The 19,433-nt window shown below is 43.6% G+C and overlaps 1 protein-coding gene across 2 annotated transcripts in view; it reads right to left on the bottom strand.

Moving 5' to 3' along the window:
• Positions 1-11,615: 11,615 nt before the first annotated feature.
• IFI30 (IFI30 lysosomal thiol reductase) overlaps positions 11,616-19,433 on the bottom strand; it is a 106,393-nt gene continuing 98,575 nt past the window's right edge. For both annotated transcript variants that reach the window (XM_056570056.1, XM_056570066.1), the window contains one exon: positions 11,616-11,782. In XM_056570056.1, the coding sequence (XP_056426031.1) occupies positions 11,711-11,782 (72 nt within the window). In that variant the 3' untranslated portion in view covers positions 11,616-11,710. The remainder of the gene's footprint in view (positions 11,783-19,433) is intronic.

Below are 19,433 nucleotides of genomic sequence, written 5' to 3'. Positions count from 1 at the left end.
TAGTGAATAATAAATCCCCTATTCTACCTATATAATATTATTCTATTTTGAGCCCTTGAGGAAAGTCTTTTTCGGTCACATATTTTCCAAAATCAGCAGCAGCAGAAAATACACAACTAAATACGGCACGTGTGACCCAACCCTTAAAGGGTTACTCCGGTGGAAAACTATTTTTTTAAATGAACTGGTACCAGAAAGTTAAACAGATGTGTTAAATACTTCTATTTAGAAAATCTTAATCCTTCCAGTACTTATCAGCTGCTGTATGCTCCAGAGGAAGTCCTTTTCTTTCTGAATTTCTTTCTGAATTACTGCTGACACCTCTGTCCATGTCAGGAACTGTCCAGAACAGGAGAGGGATTTTCTCCTACTCTAGACAGTTCCTCTGACATGGACAGAGGTGTCAGCAGACAGCACTGTGGTCAAACAGAAAAGAACTATACAATGTCCTCTGTAGTATACAGCAGCTGATAAGTACTTTCATAATTAATATTTTTAAATAGAAGTAATTTACAAATCTGTTTAACTTTTTGGCACCAGTTGATTTAAAAATAATTGTTTTCCACCTCCTTTCAAGGGGTACTCCGTTGGAAAACTTTTTTTTTTTTTTAACTGGTGCCAGAAAGTTAAGCAAATTTGGTAATTACTTTTGTTAAAAAATCTTAATCCTTCCAGTACTTATTAGCAGCTGAATACTACAGAGGAATTTCTTTTCTTTTTGGATTTCTCTTCTGTCACAACCACAGTGCTCTCTGCTGACCTCTGCTGTCCATTTTAGGAAATGTCCAGAGGAGGAGAAAATCCCAATAGCAAACATATGCTGCTCTGAACAGTTCCACAGGTAGGTTAGCGTTAGGTCCCGTGCCATCTGAGAAACCTTGGCGTTGGTGTGCGGGCTCTGGTGTGTCCTTAATATAAGGATACACTGGCAAATGTCTCAATTTTAACATCAGTGTTGAGGGATTAGCCAATGTCACTGTATACATCTACCACAGTAGTGCACCTACATTTCTGTATTGTATTATTCTAATTGTTACACATCCACACCGTTTATCTGGTGTAGGATTCTATTGTGGCACTTGTAGTCCGCTGCAGGCATCCTCCATTGTATGCATTTTTATGCTGGGGATCGCCCCTAGCAACGGACTACAAGGGCAGGATCTGCTCCCCCAGTATATATGCACAACTGCATTTGGGGTTGAGCACCTCCAGCCATTTGAGACCACGTTTTTTTTGTTGTTGTTTGTAAATTTATACGTGGAGGTGTGTAAACTCCATATGTTAATGCACCTTGAACATTTTCCAGGCAGCATTAGGGTTGCACCTGTGAGGCCATGCACCTATATCAGCCAACTTGGGTGGGGCTTGTAGCCTCTCTCCCCCCTTCCATTGTATGTGTGCTCAGTCACGCTGGAGGGAACTGGGAGCAGGCTACATGTCGACCTAGTGCTGCTGTAATTGTCCACTGGCCCCTGGTTTTTGCTTATTACGCACAGGTAGGTTAGCGTTAGGTCCCGTGCCATCTGAGAAACCTTGGCGTTGGTGTGCGGGCTCTGGTGTGTCCTTAATATAAGGATACACTGGCGAATGTCTCAATTTTAACATCAGTGTTGAGGGATTAGCCAATGTCATTGTATACATCTACCACAGTAGTGCACCTACATTTCTGTATTGTATTACAGTTCCTAAAATGGACAGCAGAGGCCAACAGAGAGCACTGTGGTCGTTACAGAAGAGAAATCCCCCCCCCCCCTAAAAAAAAAAGCATTTCCTCGGTTGTATACAGCCCCTAATAAGTACTTGAAGGATTAAGATTTTTTAATAGAAGTATTTTACAAATCTGTTTAACTTTCTGGCACTGGTTGATTTAAAATAAAAAGTTTTCCACGGGAGTACCCCTTTAACCTGTTCAGGACCCATGTTGTATCGGTACGTCATGGGACCCTGGTAGTAAAGGACCCATGACGTACATGTACGTCTGTGGAAATTTCCGTCCCCACCGCGCAGATCAGCATGCACCCGCGCAAATGCCCAGGGGCATGTCGGCGATCGCCGCAAATCGCCGGTGAATTCACACCGGCGATTTGCGCAATTCCGGGTCATACGGGTCTATGGTGACCCGGAAGATAAGGGGGATCGGGGTTGTCCAAGACACCCACGATCCCCCTGAAGGGATAGGAGTGAGGTGGCAGGGGTGCCACCCCTCCTATCCCTGCTATTGGTCGTATAGAAACAACGGCCAATAGCAGATCGGGTCAGATCGGTTTCCCCGTTCTACCCACCCACAATAGGCAGGGAAACCGACGGGGCCTGGCGCCGGAAGTCCACTTACCCATCGGAGGCGACAACCCACGGTGGAGATTGGCGGCAGCAGAGGACGGCGATGCGGCTCCCTGCATCCTACGGAAGCCGGTGAGTTGCCTACCAACATTTGGAGGGCTACAGTTTGAGACCACTATACAGTGGTCTCTAAACTGTAGCCCTCCAGATGTTGCAAAACTACAACTCCCAGCATGCCCAGACAGCTGTTTGGGCATGCTGGGATTTGTAGTTTTGCAACAGATGGAGGGCTACAGTTTGAGACCACTATACAGTGGTCTCTAAACTGTAGCCCTCCAGATCTTGCAAATATACAACTACTAGCATGCCCACACAGCTGTTTGCTGTCTGGGCATGCTGGGATTTGTAGTTTTGCAACATCTGGAGGGCCACAGTTTGGAGATCATTGTGCAGTGGTCTCTAAACTGTAGCTCTCCAGATGTTGCAAAACTGCAAATCCCAGCGTGCCCACACAGCTGTCTTGCCATGCTGGGAGTTGTAGTTACGTACCTCCAGCTGTTGCATAACTACATCTCCCAGCATGCCCTTTGGCGATCACTACGTGCTGGGAGTTGTAGTTTTGCAACAGCTGGAGGCACACTGGTTGGAAAATACTGAGTTAGGTAACAGAACCTATCTGAAGGTTTTCCAACCAGTGTGCCTCCAGCTGTTGCAAAAGTACAACTCCCAGCATGCACGGTCTGTCAGTTAATGCTGGGAGTTGTAGTTTTGAAACAGCTGGAGGTTTGCCCCCCCATGTGAAAGGTCAGGGTACATTCACACGGACGAGTGTACAGTAACCTTCCTGCTTGAAGTTTGAGCTGCGGCACACATAATAAAGGGAAAACACTGCATATACACCCCCTTACACTGTGTCCCCCCCCCCCCCAATAAAAATGAAAAGCGTATTGTACGGCAGTGTTTCCAAAACGGAGTCTCCAGCTGTTGCAAAACAACAACTCCCAGCATTTCTGGACAGCCACTGACTGTCCAGGCATGCTGGGAGTTTAGCAGCAGCTGGAGGCACCCTGTTTGGGAATCACTGGCGTGGAATATCCCTATGTCCACCCCTATGCAATCCCTAATTTAGTCCCCAAATGCGCATGGCGCTCTCGCACTTCGGAGCCCTGTCGTATTTCAAGGAAACAGTTTAGTGCCACATATGGGGTATTTCCGTACTCAGGAGAAATTGCACTTCAAATTTTGGGGGGCTTTTTCTCCTTTTACCCCTTATGAAATGGAAAAGTTGGGGGATGCACCAGCCTGTTAGTGTAAAAAAAAAAAAAAAAAAATGTTGCACTAACATGCTGGTGTTGCCCCATACTTTTTATTTTCACAAACGGTAAAAGGAAAAAAAGACCCCCCAAAATTTGTAACGCAATTTCTCCTGAGTAGGGAAATACCCCATATGTGGGCGTAAAATGCTCTGCGGGCGCACAACAACGCTCAGGAGTGAGAGCGCACCATGTACATTTGAGGTCTAAATTGGTGATTTGCACAGGGGTGGCTGATTTTACAGCGCTTCTGACATAAACGCAAAAAAAAATACCCACATGTGACCCCATTTTGGAAACTACACCCCTCACGGAACGTAACAAAGGGTATAGTAAGCCTTAACGCCCCACAGGTGTTTGACGAATTTTCGTTAAAGTTGGATGGGAAAATGAAAAAAAAAAATTTTCGCAAAAATGCTGGTGTTACCCTAAATTTGGGATTTTCACAAGGGAAAATAGGAAAAATGCCCCCCAAACTTTATAACCCCATTTCTTCCGATTAAGAACATACCCCATATGTGGATGGGGGCAAACTAAAATGCTCAGAAGAGAAGGGGTGCCATTGGGCTTTTGGAGAGAAAATTTTGCCAAAATTGAAGGCCATGTGTGTTTACAAAGCCCCCATAGTGCCAGAACAATGGACCCCCCACATGTGACCCCATTTTGCAAACTACACCCCTCATGTAATGTATTAAGGGGTACAGTGAACATTTACGCCCCACAGGTGTCTGACAGATTTTTGGAACAGTGATCCGTGAAAATGAAAAATGTAATTTTTCATTTGCACAGCCCACTGTTCCAAAGATCTGTCAAACGCCAGTGGGGTGTAAATACTCACTGCACCCCTTATTAAATTCTGTGAGGGGTGTAGTTTCCAAAATGGAGTCACATGTGGGGGGGGGGGTCCACTGTTCTGGCTCCTCGGGGGGTTTTGTAAACGCACATGGCCCCTGACTTCCATTCCAAACAAATTCACTCTCCAAAAGCTCAATGGCGCTCCTTCTCTTCTGAGCATTGTAGTTCGCCAGCAGAGCACTTGACGTCTACACATGGGGTATTTCCATACACAGAAGAAATGGTGTTAGAAATTTTGGGGGTCATTTTCTCCTATTACTCCTTGTAAAAATGAAAAATTTGGGGAAAAACCCAGCATTTTTGTGAATTTTTTTTTTTTTCATTTACACATCCAACTTTAACAAAAAGTTGTAAAACACCTGTGAGGTGTTAAGGCTCGCTGGACCCCTTGTTACGTTCCTTGAGGGGTGTAGTTTCCATAATAGTATGCCATGTGGGTTGTTTTTAGCTGTGCTGGCACCATATTGGCTTCCTAAATGCGAAATGCCCACCAAAAGCCATTTCAGCAAAATTTGCTTTCCAAAAGCCAAATGTGACTCCTTCTCTTCTGAGCATTGTACAGGGTGGGCCATTTATATGGATACACCGTAATAAAATGAGAATGGTTGGTGATATTAACTTATTGTTTATGGCACACTAGTATATGTGAGGGGGGGAAACTTTTCAAGATGGGTGGTGACCATGGTGGCCATTTTGAAGTCTGCCATTTAGAATCCAACTTTAGTTTTTTCAATAGGAAGAGGGTCATGTGACACATCAAACCTATTGGGAATTTCACAAGAAAAACAATGATGTGCTTGGTTTTAACATAACTTTATTCTTTCATGAGTTATTTACAAGTTTCTGACCACTTATAAAATGTGTTTAATGTTCTGCCCATTGTGTTGGATTGTCAATGCAACCCTCTTCTCCCACTCTTCACACACTGATAGCAACACTGCAGGAGAAATGCTAGCACAGGCTTCCAGTATCCGTAGTTTCAAGTGCTGCAGAATGGGCAAAACAAAAACTGGAACAGGACCCTCAGTTTACGCAGAAGATTTTGTTCAGTGATGAGGCAAACTTTTATGTGAATGGTGAAGTTAACAAACAAAACCACCGCTATTGGTCTGACACTAACCCACATTGGATAGATTCCTCCAAGACTGTTGGAACACAAAAATTGATGGTATGGTGTGGTATATGGGGTACAAAGATAGTGGGGTCATTCTTCATCAATGGAAACCTCAAGGCCACTGGATATGGGAAATTCCTACATGATGATGTGTTTCCCTCTTTATGCACTGAAGTCGGCACGTTCCCGGAGTTTTTCCAGCAAGATGGTGCACCACCACATTATGGGTGTCAGGTCCGAGCATTCCTAGGTGAACAGTTTCCTGAAAAGTGGATAGGTCGTCGTGGGCCAGTTGAATGGCCCCCAAGGTCTCCTGATCTGACCCCCTTAGACTCTTATCTTTGGGGTCATCTGAAGGCAATTGTCTATGCTGTGAAGATACGAGATGTGCAGCACCTGAAACTACGGATACTGGAAGCCTGTGCTAGCATTTCTCCTGCGGTGTTGCTATCAGTGTGTGAAGAGTGGGAGAAGAGGGTTGTATTGACAATCCAACACAATGGGCAGCACATTGAACACATTTTATAAGTGGTCAGAAACTTGTAAATAACTCATGAAAGAATAAAGTTACGTTAAAACCAAGCCCATCATTGTTTTTCTTGTGAAATTTCCAATAAGTTTGATGTGTCACATGACCCTCTTCCTATTGAAAAAACAAAAGTTGGATTAAAAATGCCCGGCATTGTCACCACCCATCTTGAAAGGTTTCCCCCCTCACATATACTAATGTGCCACAAACAGGAAGTTACTATAACCAACCATTTCCATTTTATTAAGGTGTATCCATATAAATGGCCCACCCGGTAGTTCGCCCGCAGAGCATTTTACGTCCTAACATGGGGCATTTCCATACTCAGAAGAGATGGGGTTACAAATTTTGGGGGGCATTTTCTCCTATCACCTTTCGTAGAAATGGAAAATATCGGCAAAAAACTGCACTTTAGTGAAAACATATTTTTTTCATTTACACATCCGGCTTTAACGAAATGTCGTCAAACACCTGTGGGGTGTTAAGGCTCACTGGACCCCTTGTTACGTGCCTTGAGGGGTGTAGTTTCCAAAATGGTATGCCATGTGGGGTTTTTTCTGCTGTTCTGGCACCATAGGGGCTTCCTAAATGTGACATGCCCCCCAAAAAACAATCAAAATTCACTCTCCAAAATCCCATTGTTGCTCCTTCCCTTCTGAGCCCTCTACTGCGCCCGCCGAACACTTGACATACACACATGAGGTGTTTCCTTACTCGAGAGAAATTGGGTTACAAATTTTGGGGGACTTTTTCTTCTATTACCCCTTGTAAAAATTCAAAAATTGGGTCTACAAGAACATGCGAGTGTGAAAAATGAATATTTTGAATTTTCTCCTTCACTTTGCTGCTATTCCTGTGAAACACCTAAAGGGTTAACACACTTACTGAATGTCATTGTGAATACTTTGAGGGGTGCAGTTTTTATAATGGGGTCATTTGTGGGGTATTTCTAATAAGAAGGCCCTTCCAATTTACTTCAAAACTGAACTGGTCGCTGAAAAATTCCAATTTTTAAAATTTTGTGAAAAATTGGAAAATTGCTGCTGAACTTTGAAGCCCTCTGATGTTTTCCAAAAGTAAAAACATGTTAACTTTATGATGCCAACATAAAGTAGACATATTGTATATGTGAATCAATATATAATTTATTTGGTTTGTCTATTTTCCTTACAAGCAGAGAGCTTCAAAGTAAAAAAAAATGCAATAATTTTCAATTTTTTCATCAAATTTTTGAATTTTTTTTCAAGAAATTATGCAAGTATCGACGAAAATTTACCACTATCATAAAGTAGAATATGTCACGAAAAAACTATCTCGGAATCAGAATGAAAGGTAAAAGCATCCCAGAGTTATTATTGCTTAAAGTGACAGTGGTCAGATGTGCAAAAAATGGCCTGGTCCTACACTGAAAATTGGCTGGTTCCTTAAGGGGTTAATGTCAAAATGGGCTTGGTCCTTAAGGGGTTAAATGCCGTGATCGCTATTGATCTCGGCATTTAACCAGTTCAATAACTGACATTGGAGCCATTTGAGCTTCTGGTAGCAGTGGGGATCTGCCGATTATTACGCAGACCCGACCCGCGGGCCCGTGTCATATTCCCCTCACATAACCAATGACGTACCAGTATGTCATAGGTCAAGAAGGGGTTAAACATTTATTTATAAAAAATAAAGTTTTACACTTTATTATTCCCCTCATGGGACTTTAAGAAGGAATCATTAGATGCCATAGAATCTAATTGATCTGTGCTCATTTGGTTGAGCCTGCTCCAGGCAAGCTCAATCAAATACAGCTCCACGTCAGCCATGGGATGAGAGGCAAGCCCTCTGGCTATCTCCACACTGGATTGCACCCCCGCAATTGCACTGCGTGGAGCGATCCACCCCACTAGACTACCAGGGATAGTTATAAGGTCCCTTTAGACGTTGTCAGCTTTAATAGCAGCAATCTAAAGGGTTAATAGCTGCCCGCTGCATGGCTGGCTATTAGCGGCAGCCCCCAGCTACTGAAATCAGCTAGGGGCCACCCGGAATGGAGTGGGCACGAGTAAGAAGCCTGCTCCATACACCCTTAGCGCCTCCGTATTAAAATCAGAGGGAAAAGTCAGTCCGGTCCTGCTTGCACAAAGCAGGGCTGAATGCATGAAAAATTCTTGTCCCAGGCGTCTGGCGATAGGATTTCCACATCCTTGTTTGTGTTTATGTATATGTATGTACTGTATATATAAATATAATATATATATATATATATATATATATATATATATATATATATATTTCATTTTACTTAATTCTAAACTTTTGTTAAGAAAAAATGTATGCTTAAAATTGCCCTATTCTGACCCCTATAGTCAGGGACCAACCAGAGGACAGGGAGAGTGAGCCCTAAACTGACCCTAAAACCACTTTTCCTGCCTACTTACCCATCCACCGGTGGTTCGACAACTGGGTGCCATTCCCTTTCTGAACTAAAGTGCAGGGGCCGTATAAAACCACATACTAATAAATAGTTGGTCACAAACCAGAAACATAACAGGAACATAGAACTCTATAGTATAAGTTCAGAGGACACAGATCAGTGAGCAGCACAGAGGACACTATCAAGGAACATGAACAGAGGACACAATGGATCAGCGGACATGAACAGAGGACTCAGTGGTCATGAACAGAGGACACTATAGATCCGTGGTCGTGAACAGAGGACACTATAGATCAGTAGTCATGTACAGAACTCCAAAGATCTAATAAACATATAGGCCCTCATTTACTATTGCAAACCCAACATTTTCGGGTTGTGCGCCAGATTCTGTCGCATTGCGCCAGAATTTGCGCCAGAATTTAAGAAACCCCGACTAACTCTCCATTTTGCTAGGAAAACCCAAAAAAGGAGCGTGGCCGCAGGGAAAAGGGTGCGTGGTCTCAAAAAGGGGCGTGTTACTGACATTTTCACAAAAACCCAACATATTTACTAAGGTTTCCACATAAAATGTGATGGATTTGAGCTGAGGAAAACCCTAGAGATCAAAGCATGTGTAAAAAAAAGCAAAGTGTAGGGAAAGTGGAAAATGTAGGGAAACCTTAGTAAATATCGTGGAAAATAAATTGTAGGGAATTAAAACCCACAAAGAAACATACACTCCACTCTTAGTAAATGAGGGCCATAGAGTTTAAAACACCAGACAGGAAAAAGGATAAGTCTGAACATACTCCAGAACAAAACAGGAATAAACTTAATCCCCTAGAAAAACCTCAGGTAGACACAGGAATAACAATACTCTCTGAGTCCCCATGGATCTATCGCTAAACAGGAATATTCGCATTCCCCATGCAAACCTCCAGTAGACACAAAGTCCCCATGGACAGGAAATAGGGATGCCTAGATACACAGGATATATTTATAAAACACTGTTCACACTGAACACAAGACAGGAATAATAATCCCTCCAGTAGACAAGGAGTCCCCATGGAACGGTAACAGGGATCTAACATAGGACACTATTCACTATTCCTTTAAGTAAACTCACTGGAAAACATTTTTGTTTAAATCAACTGGTGCCAGAAAGTCAAACAAATTTGTAAATTACTTCTATTAAAAAAATCTTAATCCTTCCAGTATTTATCAGCTGCTGTTATGATCCACGGGATGTTCTTTTCTTTTTGAATTTCCTTTCTGTCTGACCACAGTGCTCTCAGATGACAGCTCTGTCCATTTTAGGAACTGTCCAGAGTAGGAGCAAATCTCCATCCCTCTCCTGCTCTGGACAGTTCCTGACATGGACATAGGTGTCAGCAGGAGACGGTTTTAAAATTCTCCTGCAGTATGCCCCAGACACGTTGTAAATGCAGTCTAAGGCCAGGTTCACACTGCGGATATCCAGATTTCTGCCAGAATCTCACTGGCGGGGCTAGGACCACGTGGATTGCATTGCTGTCCCCATAGACTGCAATGCATTTCTGAGTGTAACCGCTGAAAGATCTGCTCAGAAATATATTGCTGTCTATGGGGATTGCAGTCAATGCAGTCTTTGTGGTCCTAGCGCCGCCAGTGAGAGATTGTGGTGGCGGAAATTCCATCTGTAGATTCCGCAGTGTGAACCAGGCCTAAGGGGTACAACTGAGCGGAAAACAAAAAGTCAGTTTTTATTAGATAAGTATGATCAATGGGCATAGTTATTAATTAACCCTTTTAGGACCAGACATAGGCTGACAATGGCTGTTTTTACATTTCTGAGGTATTTGGGTTTAGTTTTCCTTTTCTTTTTTCTCTTGTAATGTACACAAACAAATTGTATATTGTTTTTTATCACGACATAATGTACTTCAAATAGTGAGTAAATTTTTGTTGATACATGCAGTGTTTTTGTGAAAAGCTCTAAAATATTGTAAATAATTTAAACATTTCTGCCGTTTTTTTTTATTTTTATATGGCGTTCACAATGCAGTAAATGTTTTTCCTTTTTTCAACAAAATCCTTTTTTTCCCTTTATTGTGTTACCATGTTCCGCCATAACTTTTTTATTTTTTGTCAGACTGCATTGTGTGAGGGCTTATTTTTTGCAGGACGAGTTTGTACTTTTTACTTGTACCTTTTTTGTGATACATGCTAGCTTTTGATAATTTTTATTCCACTTTTTGAAAAAAATTTGCAATTGTATAATTTTTTTTTTAAATGCGCTCACTGTGCAGGATAATTAAATTTATCATTTTTATAGTACAAGTCAATATGAAAGTGACAATGCCTATTATGTATACGTTTTTTTTTTTTTTTTTTTTATATCATAGGCCTTTATTGGGAGGGGCATTTCATTTTTTTACACTTTTTATATTTATTGGAAAACATTTTATTTTTACTTTTTACCTGTTATAATATCCTGTAGTACATCTGTACTGCAGCACAATATAACTGTCAGTATTACGGGACACTCAGCCTGTCCGATACAGGGTATGGCTTATCCTCACAGGCTTTCATACTTGGCAGACAGAAGGCCATCAGCTGGCCTCCTGCTGCCATGGTAACCATCGGGACCCCGTGACTGCATTGCAGGGTCACCGATGAAGGACAGGGGGTGCCCCCTCCCCCTGTCAATTGTATAAATAACGTGATCAGTACTGAAGACCGCATCTATGTGGTTAATGCTACCAAGACAGTGCGATCTCTTTTTCGGCACCTGGGGTGAGATTCCAGCTGGGATTGAAAGCCGGGTCCCACTGCTGAAGTGCAGAGGAAGCGATCCTTTATTGCTTTCTTTGCAGGGCGGATCAGGTCGGTCACATGTCGAGAAGGGGGTTAAAAGACTGCTTTTATTTTGTTTAATGTTGTCCTTTTTAACCAGCCATGTAGCATGCTACACTATTCTATCCTGTAGGAAAAAAACTAAACCTTAGGGACCCAATTATGTCAATGTAAGTTATAGATTTATTTGCAACTGTTATGATCTGTAAGTCTCAGCAATATGAAAGAGTCATCATAACAATTGAATTTACCTTATGTCTGTGTTATGTTGGAGTCATTGAAAAAGTAGAATTAGGGTTATAAAAATCTTTATTAGCCATATACTTTCAATTTTTAACATTTGATTTTGTGCAGTTTCTTGTCTTAATTCTTTTCCATTTAATGGCTCAGTTTAAACATACAGAATCCCGCTTTAATGGCGTCACTTCTTTCCCCGAACAAGCATCTGGTTTCGGCCCCTGGTTTCCGAAAAAATAAATAAACACCGTAAATTGGAAAAGATGCCAAACGATGAAAATTATAGTGAGATGATAGACATGATAAAATGGGCATTGCATAGTTTAAGAGTACCTGTCAGATCCCACATAAAAGTAATTTGTTTCTCAGTACTTAATCCTGATAATGTACATATACTTTTTATGTGTCTAGCACCTATATTTCTCTCTCAAGTATCTTCTTTCTGTTGCTCACTTGGTTTTTGGAATTCAAAAACTTTATATTAAGTATTCAACATATAAAGGGTATGAAGAGCGTACAATGCAAGGTAATTCAGTACAAAGTGACCGTGTAGGTCCAGGTATCATATACAATGTTCAAACACTAAAAACATGAAATAAAGTGACAAACTTTCTTAGGAGGGAGGGAGGGTTGGAGACAGAGGGAAAGGGCAGGGTAAGGGTGAATGAGAGGGAAGCAGTAAGGCATCATGGAACAGCAGAGAGCACAACAGTAGGCTGAGACAAATGGAAGAGAGAGGAGGGTAGAGGCTGGGGAGGGGTGAGAACAGGATATGGGTAGCAGAGGCAATAAGAGGGAAGAAAGAAGGAGGAGAGAGAAAGAATAGGGAGAAAGAGAGGGAGAAAACAGACTGTGTTAACGGCCCGAGGGGTGGGAGTCCCAGAGTAAAAAGCATCCGAAGAACAGAATCTAGACCAGGGCAGCCAGGTGGAAGTATAGCGTGACAAGTCAGAGGGAGACACAACCAAGAGTTCCTCCATGTGTTGGGTTGAGGCTACCTCAGCAAGCCACTCCCCCACAGTGGGGGCCTCCGACGAACACCAGTGTCTATGGATGATTGTTTTAGCCACTTGTAAGAGGTGCCGCAAGAGCAAACATTTATATTTGGGGACCACCATGGGAAGCATAAATAGCAGCACTGCGCCGGTTTCGTGAGGGATGGATACTCCAGACACTGTTTGCACAATGGACAGAACTGAATGCCAAAAAGAGGACAACTCCACCAAATATGGAACATCGTGCCCTCGGCAGTTCCACACCTCCAACAAGATGCAGGGACTGACGGGTACCAGCGGGAGAGGATTTTGAAGCTTGTCTCCTGGGCCTTGGTGGCCAGGAGTCAAACAGAAGCAGCAGGACCATTGCTCAGGAGAATATTGATGGCCCAACTTGACCTCCCATGCTACATAGTAGGAGGGAAGGGCTTGTTACCTAGGTGAGAGCTGAAGAGCATACAAGAGGGAAATGGAGTGCCGAGGATAGGACGAGGCCATGCATAGTTGCTCAAAGGGGGTAAGTGAATGTGGAGCGGAGAGGGTGTCATGTAGTGAGGAGTGAAAGTGTTTCAATTGGAGATTCAAACAAAGCTCATCGGGAGACTGGCCAAGACTCCGAAGAGCCTCTAGGGGCTTGAGAACCCCTCAGCAAGAACGTGGCAAAGGCGCATAGGACATGAGAGGGAAGCACCCAGGAAATGACCCTCTTAGAACCAGCCAGGGGGGGAATCGGGGTGGTCAGAGATGGGAAGCAGAGGGCCAAAACGGTCCACGAGGGAGCCCCCCTACCCGCAGTATGTATGAAGGATAGGGTATGTCTAGTGGAGAATGAAAGTGGTAGAGAGTCTAGGAGTGATGGAGACCAAGTCCAGGGGAGCGTTGGGAGAGACCGGGAGCATAAAGATTGGGCAAGTTTTACCCAAAGTTTACGGTCTGGATTGTGTAACCAATCCAGGACCCTTGCGTGAGCACATGCGAGATAATAGAGCCGGCCATCAGGGAGCCCCACCCCACCTGAAAGTTTCTGTCGGGTCAGGAGGAGCCTATTGATCCTGGGATGGGAGGACGACCACACAAAAGAACCAAAACATCTTTGGAGTTGCGTCCAATACACAGTGTGTATGTGTATCGGGAGCATTTGAAGCAAGTACAACAACCGTGGCATGATCGTCATCTTCAGTATGGCAATCCGACAGAACCAGGTAAACTCTTCACGATTCCAAGAGGTCAGATCAGAGCGGATACAGGCTAGCAAGATCGAAAATAAGGGAGAACAAGGTGGACAAGTCAACAGAGATGACAGTCCCCAGGTAGGAGATACCCCGGGAAGGCCAAGTAAAAGGGAAGGAAGAGTAAAGGGCCATCAGATTTGGAGTAATTGATTTTAAAGTTGGACCAGAGCTTGGTCATCAGGGCCGGAAGAGATACTACTGGATGAGTTAGATAGACTAGAAGGTCATCTGCAAAGGCCGCACATTTGTATTCATGATCCCCGACCAAGAGGCTGCGAATGTTGGGATCAGCGTGAATGGAGGAGAGCAGGTATTCCATCACCAGAACGTACAGCAAGGGAGAGAGGGGGCAACCCTTCCTAGTACCATTTTGGGAGCCATTGATTTTCAAGCGAGTGGACAGGGAATTATATAGTGCTAGGCTTTTGGTGATGAAGGCAGGGCTCAGACCAATGCGTTGGAGGGTTTGTGCTAGGGAGGACCAGGACACGCGGTTAAAAGCCTTTTCATCATCTAATGAAAGGACCGTTAGGGGAATCTGTTGTGAATGCGTATAGTGAATGAGCTCTAGAGTCTTCAGCGTGTTGTCCTTAGCTTCTCTCCCCGGCACAAAGCCTACTTGGTCCATGTGGATGAGGGAAGGAAGGACGGTGTTTAGGTGATTGGCTAAAAGTTTGAAATATATTTTTAGGTCCACGTTCAGCAGGGATAAGGGGCGGTAACTGTGCAGACGTGTGGGTCCTTTCCTGGTTTGGGGAGGACCACCACGTGTGCCAAGGTGGATTTGGGTGGGAAAGGGGTGGTAGGGGAAATAGAATTAAAAGTGGTAAGCAGGGAGGCGACTTTGGAAAGAGCAGTTCGCAGATCAAGAGATGTTTGAGGCGAGCACCATGGCGCATGAGTACTCCCCCAGAGAACACATTTGAGGGCTTCCCGGTAAACGGGGTGGAGTGGGGTCGGTCGCATGATCAGCATTAAAGTTGGCCACAGTCTGGGAGAGATCGGAGACGCACACAGTATCTAGAAGTAAGGATTCATTTAACCTCCAAGACCATGCAGGATGGGTCAAGGAGGGAACATTAACCCCTTAAGGACCCGGGGGTTTTCCGTTTTTGCATTTTCGTTTTTTCCTCCTTACCTTTTAAAAAATCATAACTCTTTCAATTTTGCACCTAAAAATCCATATGATGGCTTATTTTTTGCGCTACCAATTCTATTTTGTAATGACATTAGTCATTTTACCCAAAAATCTACAGCCAAACGGAAGATAAAATCATTGCGAGACAAAATTGAAAAAACAAATGCCATTTTGTAACTTTTAAGGGGTTCCGTTTCTACCCAGTACATTTTTCGGTAAAAATGATACCTTTTCTTTATTCTGTAGGTCCATACGATTAAAATGATACCCTACTTATGTAGGTTTGATTTTGTCGTACTTCTGGAAAAAATCATAACTACATGCAGGAAAATGTATACGTTTAAAATTGTCATATTCTGACCGCTATAACTTTTAAATTTTTCTGCATATGGGGCAGTATGAGGGCTCATTTTTTGCGCCGTGATCTGAAGTTTTTAGCGGTACCATTTTTGTATTAATCTGACTTTTTGATCGCTTTTTATTCATTTTTTCATGATATAAAAAGTGACCAAAAATACGCTATTTTGGATTTTGTAATTTTTTTGCACGTACGCCGCTATAAAAGCAAACAGAACCGGGGGAGAAAGGAAGGGACAAAAGGAGAAAGGAAAAATATATAAAAACTCTAAGCAGACAGGGGGTGCTTCTAGTCTCACCTACACTGCCTCCAATTATTCCTCCTCACACCCGTGCTTATTCCGTCCTCTCTCTAGTGACCTGCGCATGCCTTTCCATATTTTTTACACCCTTCTCCATAGTCCTCCCTGTCCCAGGAGCTCTCTTCCCAGTTGCCGGTCTTCCACTTTCCCCAGATAGTTGGGAGGTATGACCAGGGCGTGCCTTGGTGTGTTCCTCCTTGTTGGACCGTGGCAGGGAACCACTTCGGGCAAGCTGTGACCGGGTGAAGTAGGCTGAAAGGTCACGCTGGGGAGATGGGGAACCCGAGGAGGCCTCCTTCTTGTTTTTTCTGGCCGTCCTTCCCATAAAGAAGTGCCCAAAAGCTTTGAAAATAAGTTTGCTGGCCGGGAGCTCTCGGAAAGCACGTCTTCACAGCGGCATAGTCAAGCCACGCCCCTCACTTTGTTTTTCATTCTGTGCTCAGAAGGGGTGTGTCCTCAATCTGCATGACTTCCTCCCTAAGTCTGCTGTCCAGGGTCTCTTCATCCAATCACTGCAGGCTGCTCTGGAACCCCCTCCTCTCTGTTTTCAGACAGGTGTCTGATAGGACAGGAGTGAGCACAGAGGAGTGCTAGTCCTGCCCTCACTCTTTGTCCCAGCCTGTGCTTCAGCTTGGACAAAGATGATGCCTCAGCTGGACAGTTATGTTCTGGATAGTATGGGAACCCCTAGTGATTATTTTTTTATAAGCCATGATTTCTATAAAAAGGAAATAAAATTTTCTTATGAAGTACAGTCATGGCCGTAAATGTTGGCACCTCTGAAATTTTTCCAGAAAATTAAGTAATTTCTCACAGAAAAGGATTGCAGTAACACATGCTTTGCTATAAACTCCAAAAATGGGCTGGACAAAATTATTGGCACTGTGCTGCCTTTTTAGGTTAACTGCATTATAATGATAGGTTGTGTAGTGTACCACTGCCATCTAGTGGCAGAAGTTAATATCAGCTTTACTTACACAGATAGTTTATACAGACAGGAAGTGACCTTTGTTCCAGGAAGCTCTTCCACCATCTTGAGGTCATTCTTCCACTGGGCAGGCAGCATGTATCTATCTCTCCCATGAGGTTTGGGACATCATCACCTGTAAGTGCCTTTCTGCTTAGTTATTTGTCATTTATGCTAGGCTAATGATTCCATGTGTACTGATATGTTGTTATTGTATTGTATTGCAGTTTCACAGACTAAAATAAAGTTGGAGTCCTCTGGTGGACAATACAAGCATGGGCTTCTGTTTACTGGAGTCTCTAACAAGTGTTTAGCTGTCCGTTTAGAACCACACATAGTCAGTGTTTTGAGAGCGGAACAGTGAAAAGGTGATAGCACAACAAGCCTGGAGATAGTAGTTGCTGCACAGACAGAATGAGTCTAAGATCAGGAAGTCAGTATAATGCTGAAGATCAGCTACCCGGGACACATCAAGGCAGGGAGAGCGCGCCAAGTGTCCAGCAGGATGATGTACGCTCACGCTCATCTAGATCAGCAAGGTCCAGTCAGATTTCATCAGCAAGTGCCCTTTTTGCCAGGGCTCGCGCCAAAGCAGAGGCTGCTCGCGTTCAGCTAGAATTTGCTGAGAAAGAGGCTGCCATTATGAAGGAAAGATCAGAGAAAGAGGCTGCCATTATGAAGGAAAGATCAGAGAAAGAGGCTGCCATTATAAAAGAAAAAACTGAACAGGAAGCAAAGTTGCATATTCTTCAATGTCAGTGTGCAGCCGCTGCTGCAGCAGCAGAAGCAGCAGCTTATGCGGATATTGAGCGGTCTGGAATGGAATCTATCCACGAAGGCCCAGATGTGCCCGAGAAACCGCTTTCCTCTGCAGAACGCACTAGGGCGTATGTCCAAGATATTTCAAGTGGCAGCTCAACAATACCGTTTCTCAATCCAAAGTCAGCTGAATTTAAACCAAAACCATCAGTACTCCTGAGCGCACGAAAACAAACCCATGAGGCTGGCAGTACCAGAGTGATAAAAGAAGAATCCTCACCGCAGCAACCCAAACACCAGAGCATGCAAGACGTCACTAAATATCTTATCCGTAAAGAAATGGTTAATACAGGCTTCCTCAAGTTTGATGACTGCCCAGAAAATTACTGGGCATGGAAGGCTTCTTTTCTGAATGCAGTCAAAGACTTGGACTTAACAGCAGCTGAGACGCTAGACCTGATGGTAAAGTGGCTTGGGTCTGAGTCTGCAGAGCATGCAAGAAGGATGCACAGGATACACCTATTTAACCCTTCAGTAGGACTCGATATGGCCTGGCAAAGGCTAGAAGAAAGATATGGATCACCAGAGGCAATTGAAGGTGCTCTGATGAAAAGATTGGAGTCTTTCCCTAAGCTAAACAGCAAAGACAATTTAAAACTGCAAGAGCTGGGTGATATTCTTTGGGAAGTCCAGTGTGCCAAAGAAGAAGGTTATTTAAGGGGACTTGCACATTTAGATACTGCCAACGGTACTAAGCCTATAGTGGAAAAACTACCTCACCACCTGCAAGAGAAATGGGTGAGTGTTGGAGCTAAATACAAAGAAGAACATGGTGTCCCCTCCCCCCCTTTCTTTGTGTTTTCTAGGTTTGTACAGCAGCAAGCTAAGATGAGGTGCGATCCCAGTTTTTCCTTCATCACCAGCAGCCAACTGCCTAAGGCAGAAAAGCCACCTAGATCCTACAATAGGACTTCAGTGATCACCCACAAGACAACAGTTCCCTCTGAGGACCCAGGAGATTCAAGCAGCTACAAGGTAAACACCTTTGAAGGCCCTGACAGACTTTGCCCACTTCATAAAAGGCCCCATCCTCTAAACAAGTGCAAAGGGTTCAAAAGTAAACCTATCAAGGAAAGGTTAGCCTTTCTTAGACAAAACGGCATATGCTTCAAGTGTTGTGAATCCACCAAACATATAGCTAAAGACTGCAAAATACAAGCAAATTGCTCAGAATGTGGCAGTGACAGACACATCTCAGCTCTGCACCCCAATACTTTGCATCAACCATTAGAGGTCACTGAAACCCCAAAAGATGAGGGCAGGGAGCAAAAAGATAAATCAGCTATCCCAGTAATGTCCAAATGCACTGAAATCTGTGGTGACAGTATAAATCCACGCTCATGTTCCAAGATCTGCCTAGCAACAGTGTACCCCACAGGGAAAAGAGAAAAGGCAGTAAAGATGTTTGTGGTTCTGGATGAACAAAGTAACAGGTCGCTGGCAAGGTCAGACTTTTTTGATGCCTTCAACATTACATCAAGTGCAGTTCCATACACCCTAAAGACATGTGCAGGAGTGATAGAAACTTCAGGGAGAAGAGCTACTGACTTTACTATTGAGTCTCTTGACAAGAGGATCCATCTCTCACTTCCCACTTTGATAGAGTGTGATATGATACCAGATGATAAATCAGAGATCCCTACACCAGAAGTGGCCCTTCATCATCCTCATCTTAATGCAATATCTCACCTTATTCCAGCTGTCCAGACAGACGTCTCTATTCTTCTACTTCTTGGAAGAGACATTCTACAGGTGCATAAGGTACGCCAACAAATTAATGGACCATTTAATGCCCCCTATGCGCAAAGACTTGACTTGGGGTGGGTTATAGTAGGAGAAGTTTGTTTGGGAGCAGCTCATCGGCCTGACAGTGTCAACACTTCTAAGACATCTGTGTTAACAAATGGACGCACGTCCCTTCTCAGTCCATGCCAAAACAGCTTTGTTGTTAAAGAAACCCTAAAACCATACTGTGGCTCTCCTTCCAGTTATGATAGGAATATTAGTAGTGGTCTGAAGACCGACAATTTAGGGAACTCAGTGTTCCAGAAGACAAAAGATG

Source organism: Hyla sarda, chromosome 1 (genome assembly GCF_029499605.1).
Source record: "Hyla sarda isolate aHylSar1 chromosome 1, aHylSar1.hap1, whole genome shotgun sequence".
NCBI lineage: Eukaryota > Metazoa > Chordata > Amphibia > Anura > Hylidae > Hyla > Hyla sarda.
The sequence above is the reverse complement of the archived record's forward strand: the minus strand, read 5'-3'. Positions and strand labels throughout refer to the sequence as shown.